Here is a 22,536-nt window from a genome sequence, read left to right as displayed (position 1 = left end):
ATAGACAGATTTGTAGTTACAGTTTGGCAAGTCAGTCAATTACACTATGTGCCTACTGATTAGATTAGTTACCTAGTGTATTTATTTGCTCAATGCAAATTGAATTTACTGTGAAAGGTCATTTTGTTCAAACTTTGTTCACAGAATAAGTGGTCTGTAGCATAGTTATATGCAGCTCACAAACAATTTGTTCATTCTGAGCAAATCTTTTTGAGACTAATTTCCATCAAATCAAATGTCATCATGAGCGAATTGAACCTCAGGTGAGAAAATTAAATTTAATGATCAATCCAGTCAGACCTGAAAACATTTCAACAACTAATGTGTGCATCCTAGTATTAGTGTACAATTTTAGCCCAAGGATGTTGTGCAACCTGTCAAGCTGTGTATAGTGTGCTCAACAAAATAGTCCACTGCTTGAAAACATGCCAAAGCAATCTGTGGTATAATGTGAATTTGCATGAACAGGCCTTTGCTAAATATGACGCATTGTATCTCCTATTCGTCATAAAAGCGTTTATGTTGTTTACATACCACATTCACATGTTTCAGTGTACATATACTGTATATTTTATCAGCTCAAGGATATGGGGCTACCTGAAGAACAACTTCACTTGAATGTGCTGAACTACCTGAATAATGATGTAACTGAAGTGTAGGACTGTAATGATACGGGTAGCCTACAGAATGATATTATCATGCACTTTCAAGTAGTCAAGTTACTGACACTTGAATCCTTGACTTGGCACCGGTCACAATGAGTGTGTATGACTTGGGAGAATAAAATGAACAACATCAACTGGAAACTCGAAACTCAACTCATCCAATCAAACAGTTGAAAGAATCGAGTCAATGAAAAGGATCAAATTACCCATTGCTACTGGAGCTGCCATAGAAATATATATACACATATAATTCAGCTATAATTACTTGAGCGGCTTTGAGTGAAGGTATGATTTGCATGTAACCATGCATCTTTTGACCCCTGGCTTAGATCTGTAATATCTACCCACATACCTTGTTTCACATACACCTTTTGTTATTGGACAAGATAAGCACAAGCTTTTTGTTTCCACACCTATTTTTGCAACATATTTTTAACATATTTTTAAAATTTGTGCTTATTTTGACCAGTCATTTACTGATATCTTTTAAAGTTTCTGATATATTTGTTCCTGTATGATTTATTGCAGCAACCATGACAGGTCTACCACTCTGGTTTTGAGTCTGTCATGACTGGGCCTCTGCTGTCAGCACTTATTGAGTACTTGTACTGGATCCTTCATCCACTTAAATAAAAAAAAAAATCATTGTGTTTTTGTGCCTTTATTCTGTATGGCATTTGTAACGTGGAGTTGATAATATTCTATCTGCAACTTGTAATTCACAATTATGAGTTTAAGTAAACAATAAAGGACACAGCTTAACATATGCGCTTGTTGGAGATCAAGGGGAGAGACTCGGGTTGTCACTGTCACCCTCGGACATTGTACCGAAATGTTTTACCTGAGAGATGATCAGCTCGTTGGTCACTGACAAATCAGGTATGCCGTTGCCCTCCCCCCCTTGTGGCAATACCTTGCCTATAGGTAATAATTCTCTTTTTGGCTTCCAGTTTCGAATCAAACCATCTGTTTTTATCTCTGCCAAAGTGCAGATCTCAAGGGAGACTACATTTATCACCTTAGTTATCTCTTGCCTACCACTTGCCTGCCACTACTCACACTACAAAATATAATATTCTTTCTTGCATCCACCTCTATAAGAATTGTTTTGATTGTCTATTTCTGATGCCAGATCTGGCTCCATGAAAGCATTTGCAGAGAAATTGCATAATGAAGCTAATATTTGTTTTGTGGCGGTATATGCATTAATTATCTAAGAATAACATCATACTCTTGCACACATGAGAAATAAATGGCTAACTCCCTTTTGAACTTGGCTGAAGTTATTATATGTATCACTCATTTGTCATATGTGCCATGTGATACAATTACGGTTAGTTGATTGATTAGAAAATCTTTGCCCCAGTCTGACGGTTAAATACATAGCAATTTCATGCTAGCACCTTTTGAGTAGAATTACTTCATATTTTATTTTGCTTTCCATCACTGAATTTTGTTTTAATTCTTTAAACATAAATGAATATGTCAAAATCTGCCACCATCTTGTCATCTCCATTTGGTGGAGAATCTGGGGCAACAGCTGGTTTTAAACCTCGATCAGTCTGCTAGCAGATGCGTCGTTTGTGAATGGAGAGATCAATCAAAAAGCAGAAATCATTGTTTTTAATTTTATGTTTTATGTTAACTGAAGTGCTTTTTTCCAGATAAACCCAATATTCAGTATAGACATGATATTATCCTTTTTTGTCCTTGAATTAGAAGACAGAAATTTTTGAGATCTCAGTCTTACTTGCATAAAATACAGCCTGTGTCAGGTTTTCATTTAAAACAAGTCATAAAAAAAAATACTACCCATAATTGCCAGAAAGTAGAAAGGGAAGGTTGATATGTAACTTAAAGGAGAAGGAAAAAACATACTAGATAGCTAGCTACTGACATCCATTACTTGATTGAATTGGAATACCTAAGGTCATGGTTAATGGAACGCGGAAAAAGGTTGATGATGCATTAGTCACATCATATGTTATGCTTAGGATGCTCTTAGCCAGATAAATGCACACAAAATTGCCTTCCCCATATGGAAACTCTCTACCTGCCCTTGCTAGTAACAGTTCCCCCTCCTACACCTATGAAAAAACAACCTTGTGTTTTTTTCAGGTTAGCTGCTTGTAATATTATGTTCTCTGCTCAGTCTATAATAGCTGATTCCTGCAGGAATGCATGGAAATGGTTTTGTCCACATCGCAGGCAACATTTTCTTTTATTACAGCATGTCAGGAATTCTGAGAAAGCCTCATTGGGCAGCCTTTCACACTGCATTATGTTCACTCCTAGCAACATACATCACAAAAACTAAGCTTAAAACATTCACAACAGTAATATATTCTCATGATAATGAGGTCACTGGCAGTATTTGTCTGAAGAGAATATATCAGCAATGTATGTATGCGATATAGTGCTGTGCTACTCTAACATGTATAACAGACAGTGAATAATTACACTGGTACTTTTTAGGGTGAAGCCTTCACAGTGGGGCACACTGCATTGCCTTTTGGTATGAGCAAGCTGTTCAGGACACTTTTTTAAATAATCAATTTTATTTTAGGATGACAAGAAAGCTGATGACTGACAGTACGCCGCTGTCTGTTCATCCTTTCTCCTTTAAATGTTGTGCCGGTTGAGTTCAGTTTAAATACTTACACTCTTTCAGTTTGCCTTAGTCTGACTTTTCTCCCCAGCTCTCATTCACATCTCCTGCCACTTTTCCCCCTCTACGCATAAAACTGGTAGACCTCTTGTGGAGTGACTTTGCACACTGACTGTTTCATGTTGTTTCATTGTAGAAGGAGACAGATGCACCTGCAAAGAGTACTGTGATCGCTGTTGGAGGATCAATTAAAACACAATACTTAGTGTGGCTCCTGGCCCGTGACTACAAAACAAATGGATAAGGTTATAATTTAAGATGTGATAAGAAGCATTCTCATCACTTCACACTACATTTTCAGCTATTTTATCATTTAAATTGACTTTCTGTTGCCTGAGATTGTTACTACATTCTGATGCTTTTTGCATTCAGAGATTTATTTGTAATTAAAAAAGTCATATCAGGCGTATGGTATTGCCCATACTCTGAGCATGCATAGTAGACAAGTGTGACTATCTCTCTCTTTCTCTCTCTCCAGTCATTCTCTGTGGCACCTCTGTGGCTTTCAGCTGAGAGGAGGCTGGACCTCATATCTCTACTGAAACTGACTGAGGGACATTTCCATTGCAGATAAGTCCAAAGAACTAACACTTTTAATTAGATTTAGGAAAAAGAATCTTATCTATGTAATTAGATTCTTTTTCTTCATGTGCCCCCCTCCGCCGCTTGCCCTTTGATTAATATTTTGCACGTAAGATGCAGAACAAAATAGTTTGGAATCCATTGACTTTTTCATATCTCTACCTCCCATTATGTTTCCATTCAATAGCCGTAATGTCCTTACATGTAAAATTTTACACATCCAGTTTTAAATGTTCCAGCCACAAGTAAGGCACCTCACACCCGAAAGCTTGAGAATTATTCAAGAGATAATATTGTTCTGCACCAAGAATACCCTGTGAAACTATTATATGAGCATACATTTGATACCTCATAGTTTCTGGAAACAAAATAGTTAGAAATGAAAGTACAATTCAAAGAAAGTCATGAAAAAGTGTGATTTGTGAGGCTGGCAGTCCTTTTAGTGGTGTGCTGGTGATCATTTCTATAGTCATTCATGAACGTCTTCATATGTTTTGTATTATTTACAGGGAGATAGCCAGGTAACTGTGTGATCATCATGATCAGAGCTGAAGTGATGGAGATTGAGACCTCCCAAAGCTCAAGAGGATTGCAGCTGTCTTTCACTTAAAAGGACTGATACACACGTTGTGTCCGAGAACACAACCCTAATGAAATTTAGGAAATGTCCAAGACTGTGCCATGCTCATGCTTGATGAGTCATAGTGATGAAAGCTTTATGGCAAATAGACTAACACTCAATACAGAGATCAGAGCCCCACTGAAGAGTCCTTTTTAAAAATTGCAACATTTACTGTACACTGCTGATAAAAAAGTGACTTTTCTAGATGTGATATTTCTTTATACATATGTAAGTGTGTGCTCTTTATTTCCCTCTCAGTGGGCTGGCTTCACATTGACCTAAACTCTGGATTCAGCAGGGCCAGTGGAACCCCACTGAGAAGCTTGTCTCTACTAAAGTGCAAGCAGTGTAAGTGTAGGCAGCTCTCCGAGGGGACACAATGACATGTGCATACTGAGGAATTTACCAATATGCTGACAATGACCTCAGGGGCTCTGCCAAAGGGCAAATGCATTTCATTTTAATTAAGTCCAGAAGATAAAGACTTACACATAGATTGGACTCAAAGTTATTGCTATAAAGCGATCACTGTAAGTCTAATGAATCTAATGTATTATTCTACAATTTAGATTTTATGTTTTATATATAGTTCAGAGCAGTGAGAATTGTAAATTAAAAAATATAGCATCACATGAGGCTTAAATATTAATGTTTAATGAAACTCAGTTTCCCTACGTGTTGTAACAGGAAACATATTTTAACATCAAAATAAGACCACCTGATAATACCACCTTATAGCCTTCTCATTAAAAACAGCTGACACCAAGTGGGGGTGGGCTTTATTAGCTCTTGGAGAAAGAGGTTACAGTTTGTTCTATTAGTATTCCAGTAGGGGATAGTGTATGCTCTTGAGTATCCCTACTGTGGCAATGGAAGCTACATCAAGGTGCTGACTCGCTGCAGTCATTAAGGATCCGATAGGGCTTTTCAAAAGAGTAGGGGTAAATGAATGCCAAAATGGTGGGACTGAGATTTGGTTGAAATGACTGTATGGATTGAACCAATTACAGTGCTAATATAGAAAAACAATTATGATGTCTTCATGAAAGTCAGTGATCAACAGCTCTCTCCATTATCGTTCATAAAGCATTACTGTCCCATCACTAATGTTAACTCTTATGTCCTGGTCAAATTCCTAATCTATATGTCTTCCAAACTGGCTAATCATTCTCCTTACTTTTAACTGGCTAGACAGTGCCTACCATTTTCTGTTCACCTTGTTTTTCAAGGTTGTCACTGTAAAATATAAATTAATTCTAAACTGACCTTCTGTATTAAATAAAAATAAACAAAAAAATTCTAAGACTGAAGAAAAATAGAACAAATATTGATTTTAACTGCTTTTCCAGCATATCCTTCCTAGCTATGAAAATGTTGTTACTATCCCTAGGGTGCTATATATTCTTCATTTGATAAGAAATTAAGCTGACAGAGAAAGGCTGCACAATACATGTGGAGTCTGTTTGGTGATGGTTAGTTGTAATCAATTCCTCTGTCATGTACACATGCTTTAGTTGCCATTGATCTCACAAAGTCATATTTCATCAATTCCAATTCACAAATTCATCTAATTTAACCTAACACTACAAAGCAACAAAACCATTGGTCCACGCTTAGTCTTAATTAACATTTGACAATGCTTGAAAATCACTGTGTTGTTTTTTCTGTTCTACTCCTTTGCACAGACAATTGGATGCTATACTTTCATGAGTGGTGTGCTCTACTTTCAGAAAGTTTTTAGAGAGTTGAATTCATCATCTTTTTCAGGGTCACTTCCCCATGCAGAAGGCCCATTGCGGCAGTGAGCAGATCAGTCTGTCTGCTGTCTTGCAGGTCTCTGTGCTTCCCTGAGAGAATAGCTGGGGCCCTCATCAATCCCAGCATTCCACCCTGCCCTCTCTCTTCATCTGTGATGTTCTGACCCTAGGGTCCCGGAAGACACGACCCCTGCTCCTCCCAGGTCACCCCGGCTTTCAGACGGATTAGCCGTGATATTTGCAGATCCCTTCTGTGGCCCAGGAGAGAGGGAACTCTTTTGTTCCTCACTGTGTTTGCCGTGGTGCCTCTGTTGAGGCTGCCCTGATGCCTTTAAAGTTACCTGAGCTGCGAAATTACATGTGGAATTATTCAGGAGCTATCCTACCACACTTCATATATCACGCATAAGATTGTGTGTCAGTGGTCTCTACATAGTGCTCACCAGCTCTCTGTTTAACCACCTGAGGGAGTCCTGCCATAGTTTTTATTCCTGGGAGTATGAACGGTGCCATACATTTACTTTCCCAACAAGTTAAGCTACTTGGATGAAACGTGGTGCAAATGAGACATGAACACATTTCCAAATTAAGAGGGATGCAGCGTTACAAATAAAAGCAGTTTTATTGATAAAGAAACAAGCACAACAATAGCATATCTGGAACTTACTGCAATCTACAAAGGTAGGTGACGTTAACATTGTTACAGTGCTGGGAAATATTTTCTTTTTTTTTGTCCACATAGCATAGTTTGAACGCATGTTAAATCGATGCATGATCTCTGCCCGCGAGGGCTGAATCAGTGCCAATACTTATGCCACAACACAAACTGTAAGGTTTATCTATAATATATAACTTCGGAACGTCCTTCTGTTGTATCCCCACCACAATGCCACTCATTGCTGAAAGCCTTTCACTCCTTCGTTTTTGTTTCACTGTAAAATTCCTCTGCGGCACAGTTTGCGCATGATTGTCTTTGAGTATGTCAGAGGCCTCCATTTATCACAGAGACAAATCACACTGGTTACACACACTCAGTTTGGTTAGAGGCAATCGAGTCAACGCACACACACATAATTCCAAGGAAATAAAACCGTGGCCAATATATCCAGTGGACGCAACACAGAGAATATTTTAGCATACAGTGACGACTTTTATGATACACGTCATTTTTTTTTTCTGAGATAAAGACTTTATTGTCTTTCTGATGTGAGGCCATAATGCCAAACAGATTCCGACAGCTCCGAATGAATTTTTCAAAGCACGGCTTCATAGTCTTTTAATACATACTTCGGTCTGTCTCATGCAAGGATCCACTTTCCCCCACATCTGTGGGAATTAAGTTCATGTCCGACTGCCTTTGCAGCTGTGCTAAAGTAGACAGCTATCACCTCCAACCCCCTGGCCATGTATGTGTCTTGTACGTCACACTAAAATGACAGTAAAAGATCTTGTTTGAAAGGTTTGAAAATTGCAAAGAAAAGTTAGAAGTAGGCACACCCACACGTTTTACACTGAGCGTCCTTGACATCCGACTTCACTTTTGTTGTGGAGTCAGATAAGGCAGTTGTCATTGCTCCCTGTCATTCACTCCCTGTCATTCTGAAGGTGTGCACCGTATAGAGGGAAGTTTGAGGAGCTAATCTTGGCAGCTTGGTCTGATCCTCTCCTGCATCTGCAGTGTTTATTTTGTATGAGATTTGGTCTCTTTGCTCATTTTAGGGCAGTGTAGATTTCACGGAGGGAGCATGAGGGACACTCCGTGTGCAAGAATTCTCCCCACTCAAATGACTATCGTTTACACTTTGTGCCATTGAATTACTGGCCTGTTTAATGCCATACACAATTTGCTGAGTTCTATCGTATGGGAATGCCACTTTTAATATGGCTAAAAACAAACAGAGCCTTCTGTACATCCTCACAACTGAAAGGCTATGGTGGCGCTCAGTGCATTTCTGTGTGCACTGGTAATATGGTTCTGCATCAAGGTATTCCACTGGAAAATAACAAGAACACAAAATAAGTGAAACATATAAAGAAATGTAATAGCTGTTGCAGGAGATGGAAACCTATCAAGTGTCTAATAGCAGTGGTGCCCACGAAGGTGGAGACCACCACTTCAACTTGTCAGTTTCTGCAAGATGAAATACAACCATGAAACTAGCCTCATACTACATGCAGCTTTTGATATCCTAATGTTAATATATGTGTCTTTTGTAATGAAGTAGGGGTCAGATGGGGTTTAAAAGGTGAACATTGGGTAAGACATCATTTGATGGACCAAATAAAATCACTTCTAAATAGTTATAAATTCTGCTACATGTACAATCTCATGTACCTATAAAAATATATCAAATGTATCAGTTTATTAAATAGCCTTTATTCAGATTTACCATATATATTTTTAATATTTCTCTCTACAAATTAATATTTGGCCTTTACAGAACACAAATGTTTGTATGCCCTTTTTATGTCCACCTAATTAACATTTTTGTGACAGCTTAAGGATACAATACAACATTTTTCACATTTCCAAAAATTAACAAAATCAACCTTTCACTGCGCCAGAAAGGCACGACGGATCCCTCTACAATTCCTATGCAAATAGGTGTGTGGGATATCTGTTACATTCTGAAAACGATCTTCTTAATGTTTTATAACAGCATGAAAAAGGAACATTACCAGGGCCAAATGGGATAAACAGGAATTCCATGTAAACCTTATCAGGAAAGACAGGGTGATTCTGAAATGAGGGATATCCTAGGGAATCCACCTTTACTTTCTTTCCTGAAATCATAGGTCGCCTTTGGATTAAATGTCTTTAATAAATAAAACATCATATTATGTTTTGTGTAAGTTACCGGGGACTTCCAAAACACCCATGATATAAGTTTAACTCAGCCCTGGTTGTAGGTGTGACCAGAAATATGATGGATGTATTAGAGTTGTGCACATAATGTCAAAACACAACAAATTTTCGATTTGAAGGTTGTTTTTAGGGATGGAAAAATTATGGCAATCCACGGCTGGAATACAACTTAGCATGCAAAGAAAAGCCCAACTCTCATCTCATCAGATGCAGCAACCTATCAGGCAATATTTTCTTCATGTGTAGAAGTGCTCATGTCACAACTGGTAATCTTGTAATCATTAGCTACATAAAGGTAATGCCATTTTGTGATCATGAAACTATGTTGCTTTAGGTGGTGAGCCATCAACCCTAGATCATGAAATAAGGTTTAAAATTATCAGTCAGCTAGCTGGCCCATTAAAGTGCTAGCAAATTTTTAAGGTATTTTGCCAATCTGGTATATTTTTTAATGCTAGCTTTTCTCAGCACCTCCAATGTAATATTATCATTGGAAAAGGCTAACTGAAACAACGTGCAAAACATGTTATGGTTCTGTTTTGGACTACATACGTCATTTTTTTAAATGAAATGTATGGCTGCATTTTTACAGTCAATGGCAAAATGCATAAAACTCTTATCCAGTAAGGATGCCACACATGAATCAGTAACATCAGTGCATAATGCTAATACATGATTTCAGTTTGTGGATGGTTATGAATAGCTTAAAATGGCTACTTCAGACAAGAAAATCTGTGTGAATACCTATCCATGAGGAATAACACACAAGCACTTTTATCAAACCCTGAGTCCATACGTACTCCACTCTGAATGACATACACAACCTTGATGAACAGTTAGTATCCAGACTTTTTTCACTTTTTGTGAACTGGGTAAGAGTAATTGACAGGGACGAGGGCCTTTAAGTCCTGATATGAGAGCCAGTGACAGCATTTTTTAAATAATTTGCTATATAAGCCAATTACTGTGTATCATGCATTACTAATTGTGTAAATGTCACAACCTACCCTGGCAGAAATCACAGTTAAGTAGATGTTAACACTGTGGTAAGATTTTAAGGACAGTTATGGACTTTGGAGCAGTGTATCCTCATATATTGTAAAGTCCGGTATGTGTGTGAGGGTCCATAAGTATTTCCTCATGGGGAATTTGAATACCCAGGCATACATTTGATGTATAGTTGCATGATTTAGAACAGAGAACAGTACGTTTTTAACCTGTTGGCAGTTACATGTTATTTATGCTATAAATTTTGTGTCCTGTCAATAGCATGTGCGAGCAATAACTTATGAAGAAAACATCTTCATGGCCCGCCCGCCCCATGATTTATTTTGGCAAGGTTGAGACTGATGTTAGTGATTTCATGGGGATGAAACTTTTGAGTAAAGTTTCCCTTTAGTATCTGGTCCATTACTTTGCTGATAAGCAGGCTAGCTGGCTAGCTAATGCAGGTGCAGGCCAAAGTTCAATCAATCAACTAATTTAATAATTATAGAATTTATGCAGGTATTATTTGTAGCTTTCTTTCGGCACTGAAAAATATTTAGGGATGTATGGACACCTAACTGAGGCATAACTGGTGTTATCTGCCCCCAGAATCATACTGTCTTAGTGTCAAGGAATAGGTGAGCCAAGTTCAATAATATCTGTTTACATTATACACATACATTTAACAGCACATGAATCCCTATATTCAATCAAAACAAGTCCTTAAACTTTAACTTACACGTAAATGCTTATGTTACTTTTTTGTCTTCAGAAACACAGTCCAGGGAAATTGGCAATAATCAAAAATGCTATACTGGAATCAATACACTGAAAAAGAGTAGCACTTTATTATACGGTTAATGTTCAGGACAAATTTTGACTGAATCCAGAGGTTAGTGTTACCTAATAGCTCAGACAACTCATAATGCAGTTAATCAAGATGGTGCGATCTAAATAGACTTTCTCTCTTTGTTTCATCCCTTTCTTAAAGTTGGAATGTACATGCAAGAGTTCATCCCAGTACTTTTGTTATGATCCATTATACGGTTTTCAAAAATCCTAAAGTTCTTTTTTCGTATGCCAGCCCTGCTTGTGGCAGGCTCTCTGAAACAGTACTGTGTGGCACCATTGATCTGGAAAAAAAGAAAAAATACAGAGTAAGGCCACGTGATAGATTTCACACTATAATATTCAACAACAATTTACTTTTGAAGCAAATGAAGCTTTGTTTTGCTGTCCCTGGAGCTTCGTTTCTTTGAATATGATCAGAGTCTGTATAGGCGAAAAAAAAAAACCAAAAACATTACACATAATGACAGCCTACAACTAGCATTATTGGCACTGTCAGTTTCCTCGGCCCAATGCAATCACGACTGTTATTCTCCTCTTTGTTCATTCTGAGCTCTCTGAGCACTTGCACATCTCAGTCCTGTCTCTCATACATTTTTAGTACATAAGAAATTACATCTGTACATTTGAAGGGAAACACTTTGTATCTATACTCACAGACAAAATTATACACAATGGCGGTGGGGCCGACTCCCACCAACTTCCAACAAGAACATATTTTCAGTGATAACTCTGTCAGTTTACACTTTGAAAGATTTTTTTTTTTTTATCAGTTTTTCTTTTTTAGAATTCGTCAACAAAATACAGTACTGGAATAACAGAGCTGTAGGACATGTACCGTACCTACATGACTTTATACATTGTGTCAAGAGAATAAAGGATTTTATTTAAAATACTTTTAACGAAACATAAAGGTGGCTGCTTTTTTATGTTCTGTCTTAGAAAAAAAAAAAAAACAGAAAAAAAGACAGACAAAGGAAAGTAAGCTGGCCCATCTGTCAAAGGACAGTGGCCCTGATCCGGATGTTAGAGAAGGAGGGAATGAGCAGAGCAATGAACACCTAACCCAGCAGGGCCTGGGCAAGGGAAGGGAGCGACAATGGAACCACCGTCCACAAAGAAGCAAGGACATTCCCTCATCGCGTGGTTCAGAAGCACTGAATTCGAGGAGACACTGCATGGCGCCTCTCCATTTTGAGTTAATAAAAGTGGTCTACCAAGCAGCTAGGAGGGAGGCCTAAAGGAGAGAGTTATCCCATTAGGTCTCGACTTTGGAATCTACAGTCATTGCGATCTACAACCATCTTTCTCTCTTTCTGTAATGGAAAGAGTGCCGCATAGCAGTCCTTGATATGTTCCTCAGGAATCTCACAAGCTGTCGTCGTCGTCACTGTCGTTGAAGAAAGGAAAAGCCGCAGAGAGAGAGAGAGCGTGTGGTTTCTCAAGGTCCTTATGAGGGGTTTTGTTTTATGCTTGTTTTCCTCAGGTTACTGGTCAATGAGCGAACCATGGCAGGTTTTATAGAGACAGCCAGACCAGCGCATAGGACAGACAGACTATTGCTGCCCCAGCGCCAGCGGCCACACCAGACGATCGCCCTCCATCCTCGTCTCCCACGTTTGCCAGGCCGTTGGAGTCAATGGAACTCTCCATGTTGGGATCCGGCTGCATGGGAAGGACAGACATAGCAGTCAGTCAAAGCGAGTTCCTGTTTCCTCAGCCTGGAGAGTACTGATAAACCATATAGTATATAGGAGACCTTCTACAGCACTCAGCTGCTTCAAAGCGTACCACATAATGATGGCTGGCAATGTTTTTTTTTTCTTGAAAGCAGTTTTAATGATTTTTCTTTCATTTTTTAGAGGGACATTATAATGGTTACAGGGATTATATTATAATGGCTTGTAAATTTTAATTGGTAAGCAAAATAGGCTTGATTCTGTAATTTCTCTGTATAATTTGCCTGTATATCGCTCTCTGATTTCTATGTAGTTGATATATAGTTGCATAACAGCCAGTAACATGACCTTTCGGAAGAAATGGCTCAGATTAGTAAGAAGTTGTATCTAGTGCAACATTGTGTGCCATTGACCCCTTGTGCTCATGTGACTTAAACAATGTGCTCCTTATTTTGACTGAGCAAAGCTTTAATGAAACCAAACTCTGTTTTGCTGAGTCTACGTTTCTTGTCCCTTTGTTGGAATAGTTTAGCATTTGTAGCATTTTGTAATGGACCTTCTTATTTTATGAGCGTAATCAGGTAAAAGTATCCAAAGACAATTTTACACAAACATGGCTATGGCAAATACTGTAATGCAGGACTACTCTCTGAAAAATTACCAGTTTATATTGCAAGAAAAAATTTAATGAGTGCATCTAATTAGAGCTTGAAATTGTGAAAAAGCTTATATTTGAAAATGAACCCCCAGGCAACATGATCAGTTGAATAAACCAAGCACATTACAAATAAAGAGGCCTTACAAGGAATATTAAAAATTGCTTCATCTGTCCAACAAAAGCACCTTCCCTGGGTTTTATTTCCTCATGGCATCATCCTCTTTAGTAAATAAACACAATTATAAATATATAATACACAGAATTACAAGAACGTTCACAATTCTCATCTCTTACAACAATTTTGGAATGAGAATTCCTTCCGGTGCTTACCTCATCTTCACAAATGTAGTCTTTGGAGAGATTACACTTTGGTCCGTTTTCCTATATGAATGACAACAAAACAGCGTACAATCAAATGCTTGTTTTACCACCAGCTTTACCCTGGACACAAGACTGGCAGTACATCAGTGAATGGGAAAACATTCCTATCATTGGGCAGAGTAACACAGATTTCTCTAACAGAATCAGCTGACAGCCACCCAGTGAAGGTGACAGAAGAATGACATTCTTCAGCTGTAGCATTCATGCAAGCTGTTCTCCAGTCTTATCACTCTCTGTGGTCATCAGACACCCTGACAAGGATATGGCACTGCTCATTTTAAATAGCTGAATACATTTCTACTCTTTCTTCCCAGTATAACAGTGTACCTCGGGACACTATGATGTATAATGCATACTGTACACTTATGCACAAAACATGACCACTTCATTGTACATAATGTTAATCTGTCTAAGTACCTGTAGTGCCCTAAAATGGGGAGACCATGTACAAAACGTGCTGTAATTTGTAAATGGTTAGTTTGATATGGATTAAAATACCCTCAAATTAAAGCTGACATTCTGCTGACTCTCTTTAATGTGGTGATTACTTCATTGGAAATATTGCAATACACACACACACACACACACACACATATGTATGTACATTTAAGTTAATTTATGAAATCATATCATTATTCAGCAAAGCAGGACAGACATGGCATGCAATTGGGTATTTTGTTAAAGTAGATGGGAGCACTTGTAAATTCCAGACAACATGACGTTTCCCTTTAAATAACCTCCCACCAGACCAATGCCTTGAAATATCACTGACCTCAGTCCTGTGGCAATCAACAGGACCGTGAGCACCTTTCACTCAGTCTTCATTAGAAAGCCATCACCATCCATCACAGAAACACAGCAGAACAGAAAGTTCTGTATTTTGGGTAGATTTTTTTTTTTACCTTAGACCAGATTCCTGCACGGATTCTGGTACCCGCGGGCTATCTTGCATGCAACGGATTAGCCTAGCCTCATCTGGTTAAATTATGACAAGAAGCAGACAACCTCATCTGCTGACAGGTTATCATAATGCAGTAAAAAAACACAAAAACCTGATGTTTACCCAGACTCAAGAGTGAGTTGTGTTGTGGTAAAGCACATTAGTTCAGATGTCCAGGATAGATTTATAGACACCGGAAAGTTTGCATCAATGTAGCCTACTGTTGTCAATCAGCTGTAGTTCAACAAAGTTTTTTCAACGTTTGTTTGATTGCTTTCATGTGACCTGTGAGTCAATAAACATTTTTCTGTTCAACTGATGAAGTAGACTAATTTTAATTTGGGTGCGGTTCGGGTCTCAGAATTTATTTGAAGCGGGTCGGGCCGGGTACGGAATTAAATTAGTGCTGCTGTCGGATAACGGGTCGGATGCGGGTTTAAACACTGCGGGTATGGGTGGGTGCGGATTTACAAAACAGGACCCGTGCAGGACTCTGCCTCAGACACTTCTCTTAATTTTGATTTAATTATTTAAATTCATTTTATTTTAATTTGCTTGTTATTTGCTAGTGTATTAGCATGGATGGCTGGAGCTCTGTACCTTGCGGCAGGCCTGCTCACTATGTGAATGAGGAATTAATGTGTGTTGCCCTTTTCAAATATGATAACCACATCATTTATATTTGCGGATCAGAGTGTGGAATGGATCCAGTACCAAATCCTCCACACTCCATCACCTGAGCATTATTTATTCTGCAGCTATTGCCCAGGCGATTGCAGGGAAATAAACTTCATAGTTGCATATTGCGTCTGACTGTCCAGGAAGGCACTGAAAACACAATGTCTCCATAAAATGTATGACCAGGGTTGATTATGTCTGAACATCATAATTTACAGCCAGACTATGGATAACTAGGTGTCTGTGTTGCCCAGGAAAGCAGGTAGATAAGATGAGGATTTTTACAATTCATAACTTAAGTATTTCAGAGGCATCACTGCCCCACACTTTATGATAAAAAGAGTGTACCATTGTTGCAGAAATATTTTAATAAAACCTCATAAACACAATACATGTAAATAAATGTGGCACTATTTGCCATCACTCAATGGATGACAGTACTGTAATATTTTCTGCAAGTATTATTGTGAGCATGCCACAGGAAAAAGAAGCTCTAATACCGTGGGTATTTAAAATGCTGGCTGGAAAGAGCTAGCCTAGACAAACCCTTCTCATGAATAATCACAGGATTTGCAGTAGGTCCATTGACAAAGTCAGGTGAAAAAAATAAATTGCACCACAGAATGGCCCAGCATCCCTCTATGAGGAAAAATGTGCGACGTTAAGACGGCAATTTACATGACTTTAATACGCTGCGCTGCTTTTACAACAGTGCTTTCTTTGGCATGAATGATTTCACTGAGAACACAAATGCATTACATCTGAATATTTGCACGGTGGCGGTAATGTGGAAATATTGTGCCGCATCGCAGTCGCTGCACCACAGAGCTCCTGTGTTCTTATTCTTTAAAGCCTGATTATTAGTCTCCAGATGAGCTGGTAAATGGCTGACCTCCCCCTCCACTCTGAAACACATTATCAAAGCCCTGCAGACAGGAATATTATACAGTCACCCGGGAAATAGCGTGTTTAATTTGTGTCTCTTGTAATGTACTTAGAAGCACAAGTGTTTCTCCGAAGGCAGTTATCCATCATAACGCGCCCACACAACTGCTTGTTTCTGGTTAAAAGATAAACGATTGTGCTATAAAGCTGCTTAACTCGCACTTATAGTAAAGTGTGACAGAGCACGTCTCCCAGATGGACATGGCACTCCTACTGAAGGGAGTGGTGGGGGGTGGGGGGGGGGGGGGGGGGTAACCATAACACAGACTCTCGTCAAATTATCAGCAAATCTTTGTTTGTTTTCATCACTTTGTTTACTCATCTTTGGAATGCACTTGCAAATACATAATAAAGAAGTTGGTACTGTGGCTAATAGCTATATAATGATGATGAAAACACCTCATCATCCAGTTTATAGTACTGACAGTCCCAGAGTTATAAGCAAGGTACACTCTGTTCCTGTATCAGTACACAATGTATAAATAATAGACAATACATTAGAAACACTAAATGAAAAAGGACCTGTATTTTGAAGGGACTAAATAGACACTCCAAAATAGTTGATCCACAATTTGCAGATCAGTCACCTAAGTGCGGAGCAGATTTCCACCACCTAAGAAGGTTTTCCTTCTTACAGAATGGCCCAATATCCCATTAGAAACAGCTGTACTTATAATAGCATTCCAAAAAGGCCTGAGTTCATAAATACTCATATATTGTTTGGTGCTGTCATTATTTTGTCTATCAATGTTCCATTTTGAAGGTAAACGATACCCTTAAAATCAAGATATTACCTGGGTGTATTTTAAAACACTCAGTATTTCATGACATTTTTCCTGCTCTGCTAGTCACTGATGGGGTTAACTTTCACACCACATTTTGCTCGTAATCCTGTGAATGTACGTTTTATCAACATCTTTAATTATAAGCAGCATTGGTAAAATGCCAGTCACTGAAAAAGCAGCAAGTCTCTTAAAATGAGAAAGCAGCGAACACAACAGCAGCTAAAAAGCCAATCAATTAGCGGATGCAGCGATGTGTGTCGGCTGTCTGTTGACATGACTCCAGCCGCCATTCCCCCAGCCCCCAGACCAGAGGTGGAGGTACATTCACGGACACGGTCATCCTGAACCATTCACGTAAGCACACAGACACATGCACACACCGGGGGTCAGAAACCTCACAGCCACAAACCTCCGGGATTCTGGCACAATAATAGCCACCGTGTTTCAACCAGATGGATGCTAAAAATCAGCACTTGTTGGGAAGAGTTACCACCCCTCCTCATTGTTAAAATGAATGGGATGAAAGGCTCTAAAAACGCAATAAATGCAGTTCATCTGAGTTCAATTCAGTAACACTTTTGAGTTACATCTCTTGTTTTCCAGAGGAAAACATACACATCTGTGTAATAGGGGTTTAAGCCTGTCAGATTCACATTAAATTACTGAGGGTAGTTTTCAAAAAACGTGAAACGTGTGGAATGTGGAAGTGTCTTTTTTTAGTGAACTACTACTAAGAATCATCCACTTCAAAACCAAGTGCATTATGTCTCTGATTAAAATGAATCAAATGCACAGACTGTCAATTAAATGTTGATTATTAAACACAGGTCTAAAAACCCATTAATTAATAATATTGATAATTCAAATATCTTCTGTTAATGATGCATTTAAAGTCTGCACTGACATGAGTAACATGTTTTGTGAAATGAACACAAATTTATCAACAACGTATATATTTGCTCATAAAGGAAGAAATCCAAAGATTTTTGGATCAAGATCCTTTCAATATTTGAATCACTTGAAAGATGCTACATATATAAACTCCTGTGACTACAAAGTATACAGCCTCTGAGAGGTCAGTTGTGTGTCAGATGACCTTAGCTTGTATCAGGGCTATTTAGGACTGCATGTGTGAAGTAATTACTTCATCTAAACCTGAGGTGTATAGATTAGCTATTCAGTCAGACTGATTAATCAAATAAAGCTTCAGCTGACAATTAATTTGTTGATTAAAATTGACAGGGTTTGACTGACACAAAATTCTAGGCAGGGCTGTGAAAGTGAGTTTTATTTTCCTTCACCTACTTAAAAAAATGTTATATTTTGTACCTGAATGACTTTCTTTCCTATGTCTATTTCATTACTAAGATGCAAACTATTTTTTATATCAGTTTACTGTAACACAGAATAGCAAGGGGTTTTCTTAGCCCTCTGTTATTTCCCTGTGCTGATTTCCACAACAAAGGCAATGTGTTTCTTATTTAGACACATTAGACCATTTAGACCACATCAATGATGACGGAAAACATCCGTCATCCTACGAAAAGTCAGACATTTATTGTCCATTTTATTTGCCCATAATAAAGCTTATATACTGATAAGGATTGGCTAAAAACTGAATTATTACACAGATAAGACACAAGTCTAAATATTTAAAGAGCATTTGTCTGTCAGTTTAGCAATTTCACCCAAAGCACCAGCAATGTAGTAAGGTGCATACTCTGTGGTAGCAGGTTAAGATGTCATGGCACATTCTGCAAGTGCTGTGTACCACACCAAATAGTATACTAAGATATGTAAGATTGTACTAGTCACTGTTAAAGCTAGGCAGGTAGCAGTTGATTGACCTACCCTTGCTGCAGCAATTTTGTCCAATATGGTCCACTAGCAAACATTAGGAATGAGTTCGCAGATAATGCCTCGCTAGGTATCTAAGTTGTGAACTCTATTGCTAGCTTAATTCCTAAACAAATGCAAAGAAAAAAAAGGATTTTAAGAGAAAAAATACTATTCAAGTATCTAGGCCACCTAATGTTAGTAAACTACATTTTAGGTGCTACTGTGCTACGAAACTTATTTGTCTAGCAAGCTATACAAACATACAGATGCACATGCAAACACAATTCCTAAATGCTTATGCACCCTGCAGAATGATGTTTGAAGCGTCAGCCTCCCTTTCGTTGCCAGCAGGACATGGTTGGAATTCAGGGATTGTGAAACCGCCAGTGGTAAATCCACAGGGAAAAAGATATTCCGATGAGGAAATTACTTACATCCTGGGTCACAAGCCAACAAGTTGCTAAGCAACAAGAGAAATTGGAATTCTACAGCACCTTATAGCATTGCTTCTTTGTATTATTATTTATATCTTATCAGCTTTGATGCTGCATTTGTGACTTATTAGAAGTATTTGTGGTTACTAAGTATAAATAGGAGTAACAAATAGTAACTTAGTAATAATGGAATTTTGTTACAAATAATAAGTATTATTGACATTAGTAACATTATTATTATTAGTAGTAGTGGTAGTAGTATTAATGACATCATGTTCTGCTAAGTTAATTGACAACTGACAGAAAATGAGGGGCACTGGTCCAACATATTTGATTAAGTATTTTGTAATACACACTTTTTGCACTAGCATGACTGCACAGCAATGATTTGGGCCATGCCCAGAACAGATCAGAAGTTCACTGATGGTAGTTGTGTTTTCCTCTCATGCAGAGGAAGGGGAGGGGTGAGTTTCAAAGGAGGGCCTTATGATCTAAGGGTGGAGCTATGCCTGAGGGGACGGAGTGGTGACACACTCTGGCTTTCAGCCAGGGCAGCTAATCTTTTGGCATGTGAGAAGGGGATGCTTTCCGCCTCTTTCAGTAAATCTGCAAACACCTCTTTGACAAGTTTTAATTGCCAGCCGTTGTTGTTGGTGAAGATGGAGCCCCCACAATGTTCCCCCCGGGCACACTCTAATTATAAACTGTACGCTTGAGTAATCACATGTCCTATGTTTCCTAATTACCATTTTTACAATAAATTAAGCATTTCAATTCAGTGTCAGAGGCACAGAATGCTGAATCAATATTGATGTACAGTTTGAGAATCCTTGGAGACTGCAGTTTTGCCCATCTCTCACCCATCTTTTCACAAAATTCACAAATTCATGGAAAATTAAAAAAATAACCTCTTCCACCAATATTCTTCAGCAGTGTCATACATTTGCATTACATCCTAAATGACCTTTACAACGAGCGATCATTTGATAATACTGAAGCAGTATTATTTGAATTAGTAACCGTATCAGTTTAATCATGGGCTTGTTGGTGTGAGATCCCACCATGTAATAACTTGTACAATCCATTTGGAACACTACATACATGAATGTATGTCTGATATTTATGGTGTAGAATGTATGAGATACTGAAAGTAAACCCCTTCCTTTGAGCTCACACTGGAAAAGAGGTGAAATGCCAACATGTTTATATTGTTGTTAACAACAATGTTTTTTTTTTTTTTTTCTGAACTAAGCGTGCAGTGTAACATTATCTCAGGGACCTGACATTGTTTGCTAAAAAGTATTAATTTAGTCAAGTGTGACTAAATGAAACATGATTGATGCCATGCCTGCGTCACAGCTGAAGTCACACCGGATCTACTTCCCTGACGTCTGACTTAATACACTGCTCTCTAATGCCTTTTATAATAAAACATAGTGATGGTATGTAAAGGTCAATAATTAAATGTTCAATATCCAGACTAAGCTCGGTGTCACAATAAAGAACTGATCACCATTTTATGATTGATCACAATTGAGAAATTATTTCTAAAATAGCTAACATCACTGTCATTTAGAAACAATTAGATGATAAGGACACAATTACATATATAGTTGAAAGCACTGATTAACCTTGGGCTAAAGAGAAGCAGAAACTCAAACTCCAGTATGTATAATAATCTGACACAGCTCTATGTATCACCCCTTAAGACAAAAAGCATTTTAATGGCCATTATTGTTTTGTGCCAGAGGTGTTCATAGAGGACATTCCCATGAACCATATGAGCGGTTGGTAAGTTATTTCTGCGTTACACATTGTACAGTTACGGGTTGGCAAGTGACACCCTATATGTCTCTAACACCAATAGTTAGATCCTTTTTTGGGTTTTCCCACACCATCCAACCCTCTTCTGAACACACAGATGAAACTTCACATGGCCAAACAAAAAAATTGGATCTTCTTCAACCATTTTTCTTCCTCATGTACTCATTCTTCTGCTCCATAACCATCACCACCCACTAATTTCTCTGACTCATTATGTCATTGTACATCCTCCAGTACCCTAATTGTACTTCACCATTGGTCTTTCTTCATATTCAGGCAATAGTCTGTTCATTGATTTAGAAAATATTAATTAACTAATGGTTGATATTAACACATTTGGACTCCTTATACTCCCAAGCCTGTAACAAATAACGAATAGGGACCAAGCTTTGTGTGTACAATGGTTGCTGATCCAGGTGACATTACATTAGAAAGAACAAAAAAAAAAAAAACACAACAGGTTTTCTTGTAAACGTGTATAAAATAACAACCATCCTATACACTAACGGTATTCTGAAATCAAATGTACGCCACAAAAAACAATATGGCAAACACATCATACATTACATTACATTACAAGCATTTAGCAGATGCTCTTATCCAGAGCGACCTCCATCAGAATAGAACATAGTGTATCCATTCAATTTAAACGGGCAACACTGACAGACCAGGCTCACAATAGTCCCAGACCAGTGAGTGTGAGCATAACACTACTCAAGCCCTCCCACAAGTTAACTTGTGCACTCTGACTACGATAATCATACTACCTACTGACAATCAATTTGGTATGACGGCACTTACTACAGCCCTGCCATAGTGACGACCTGCCAAACACAATCAAATTCTAACACATGGCCTGAAATGTATGCCAGTTGTTTGTAAAATAGAATAGTAGTCCTTCTAATAGTCCTCCTAACAGTCCTCACTCAAAATCAAATGGATGCCTAGGTGTCATACACAGAGAGAGAGAGAGAAAGAGTACACACAAATGATACATAATTAATCTTCCCTTCATATTACACTGTACATTTGCATGGATCTGACATCTTTGCGATGCAAATGAATGTACACATTTATATTTCAACAAGCAAGCTCACGGATTACTTCTGAAAATGCAACTGTCAGGAAACATGAAGAGTTAACATTAATGATCATGTTGGGGGGGAACTTATCTCCCTGTTGCCCCAACGTATTACCTTTCCTAAAATACTACCATATTTAAAAATTTACTCAAAAAAGCTTTAATTAATTAAACTTGACTTAAATAATGCATGGTGCCCACTCCTGTAAGTACGTATGTGCACACAAGGTTATGCATCTATATAGTGAGCTGCCAGTATGGATGGTTCCCCCAGTGTTTCCCAATTAGCAGTAGGA

General features: G+C 38.2%; 1 protein-coding gene across 2 annotated transcripts in view; it reads right to left on the bottom strand.

The window, feature by feature from the left end:
* Window positions 1-11,877: 11,877 nt before the first annotated feature.
* The window catches only part of LOC118776398 (GDNF family receptor alpha-2-like), a 68,748-nt gene continuing 58,089 nt past the window's right edge, over window positions 11,878-22,536 (bottom strand). For both annotated transcript variants that reach the window (XM_036526729.1, XM_036526730.1), the window contains exons 8-9: window positions 13,664-13,714; window positions 11,878-12,661 (exon numbers count right to left, since the gene is read on the bottom strand). In XM_036526729.1, the coding sequence (XP_036382622.1) occupies window positions 12,515-12,661; window positions 13,664-13,714 (198 nt within the window). In that variant the 3' untranslated portion in view covers window positions 11,878-12,514. The remainder of the gene's footprint in view (window positions 12,662-13,663; window positions 13,715-22,536) is intronic.

The sequence above is a fragment of the Megalops cyprinoides genome, chromosome 4 (genome assembly GCF_013368585.1).
Source record: "Megalops cyprinoides isolate fMegCyp1 chromosome 4, fMegCyp1.pri, whole genome shotgun sequence".
NCBI classification, from domain to species: Eukaryota; Metazoa; Chordata; class Actinopteri; order Elopiformes; family Megalopidae; genus Megalops; species Megalops cyprinoides.
This window is presented reverse-complemented; position numbering and strand designations above follow the sequence as displayed.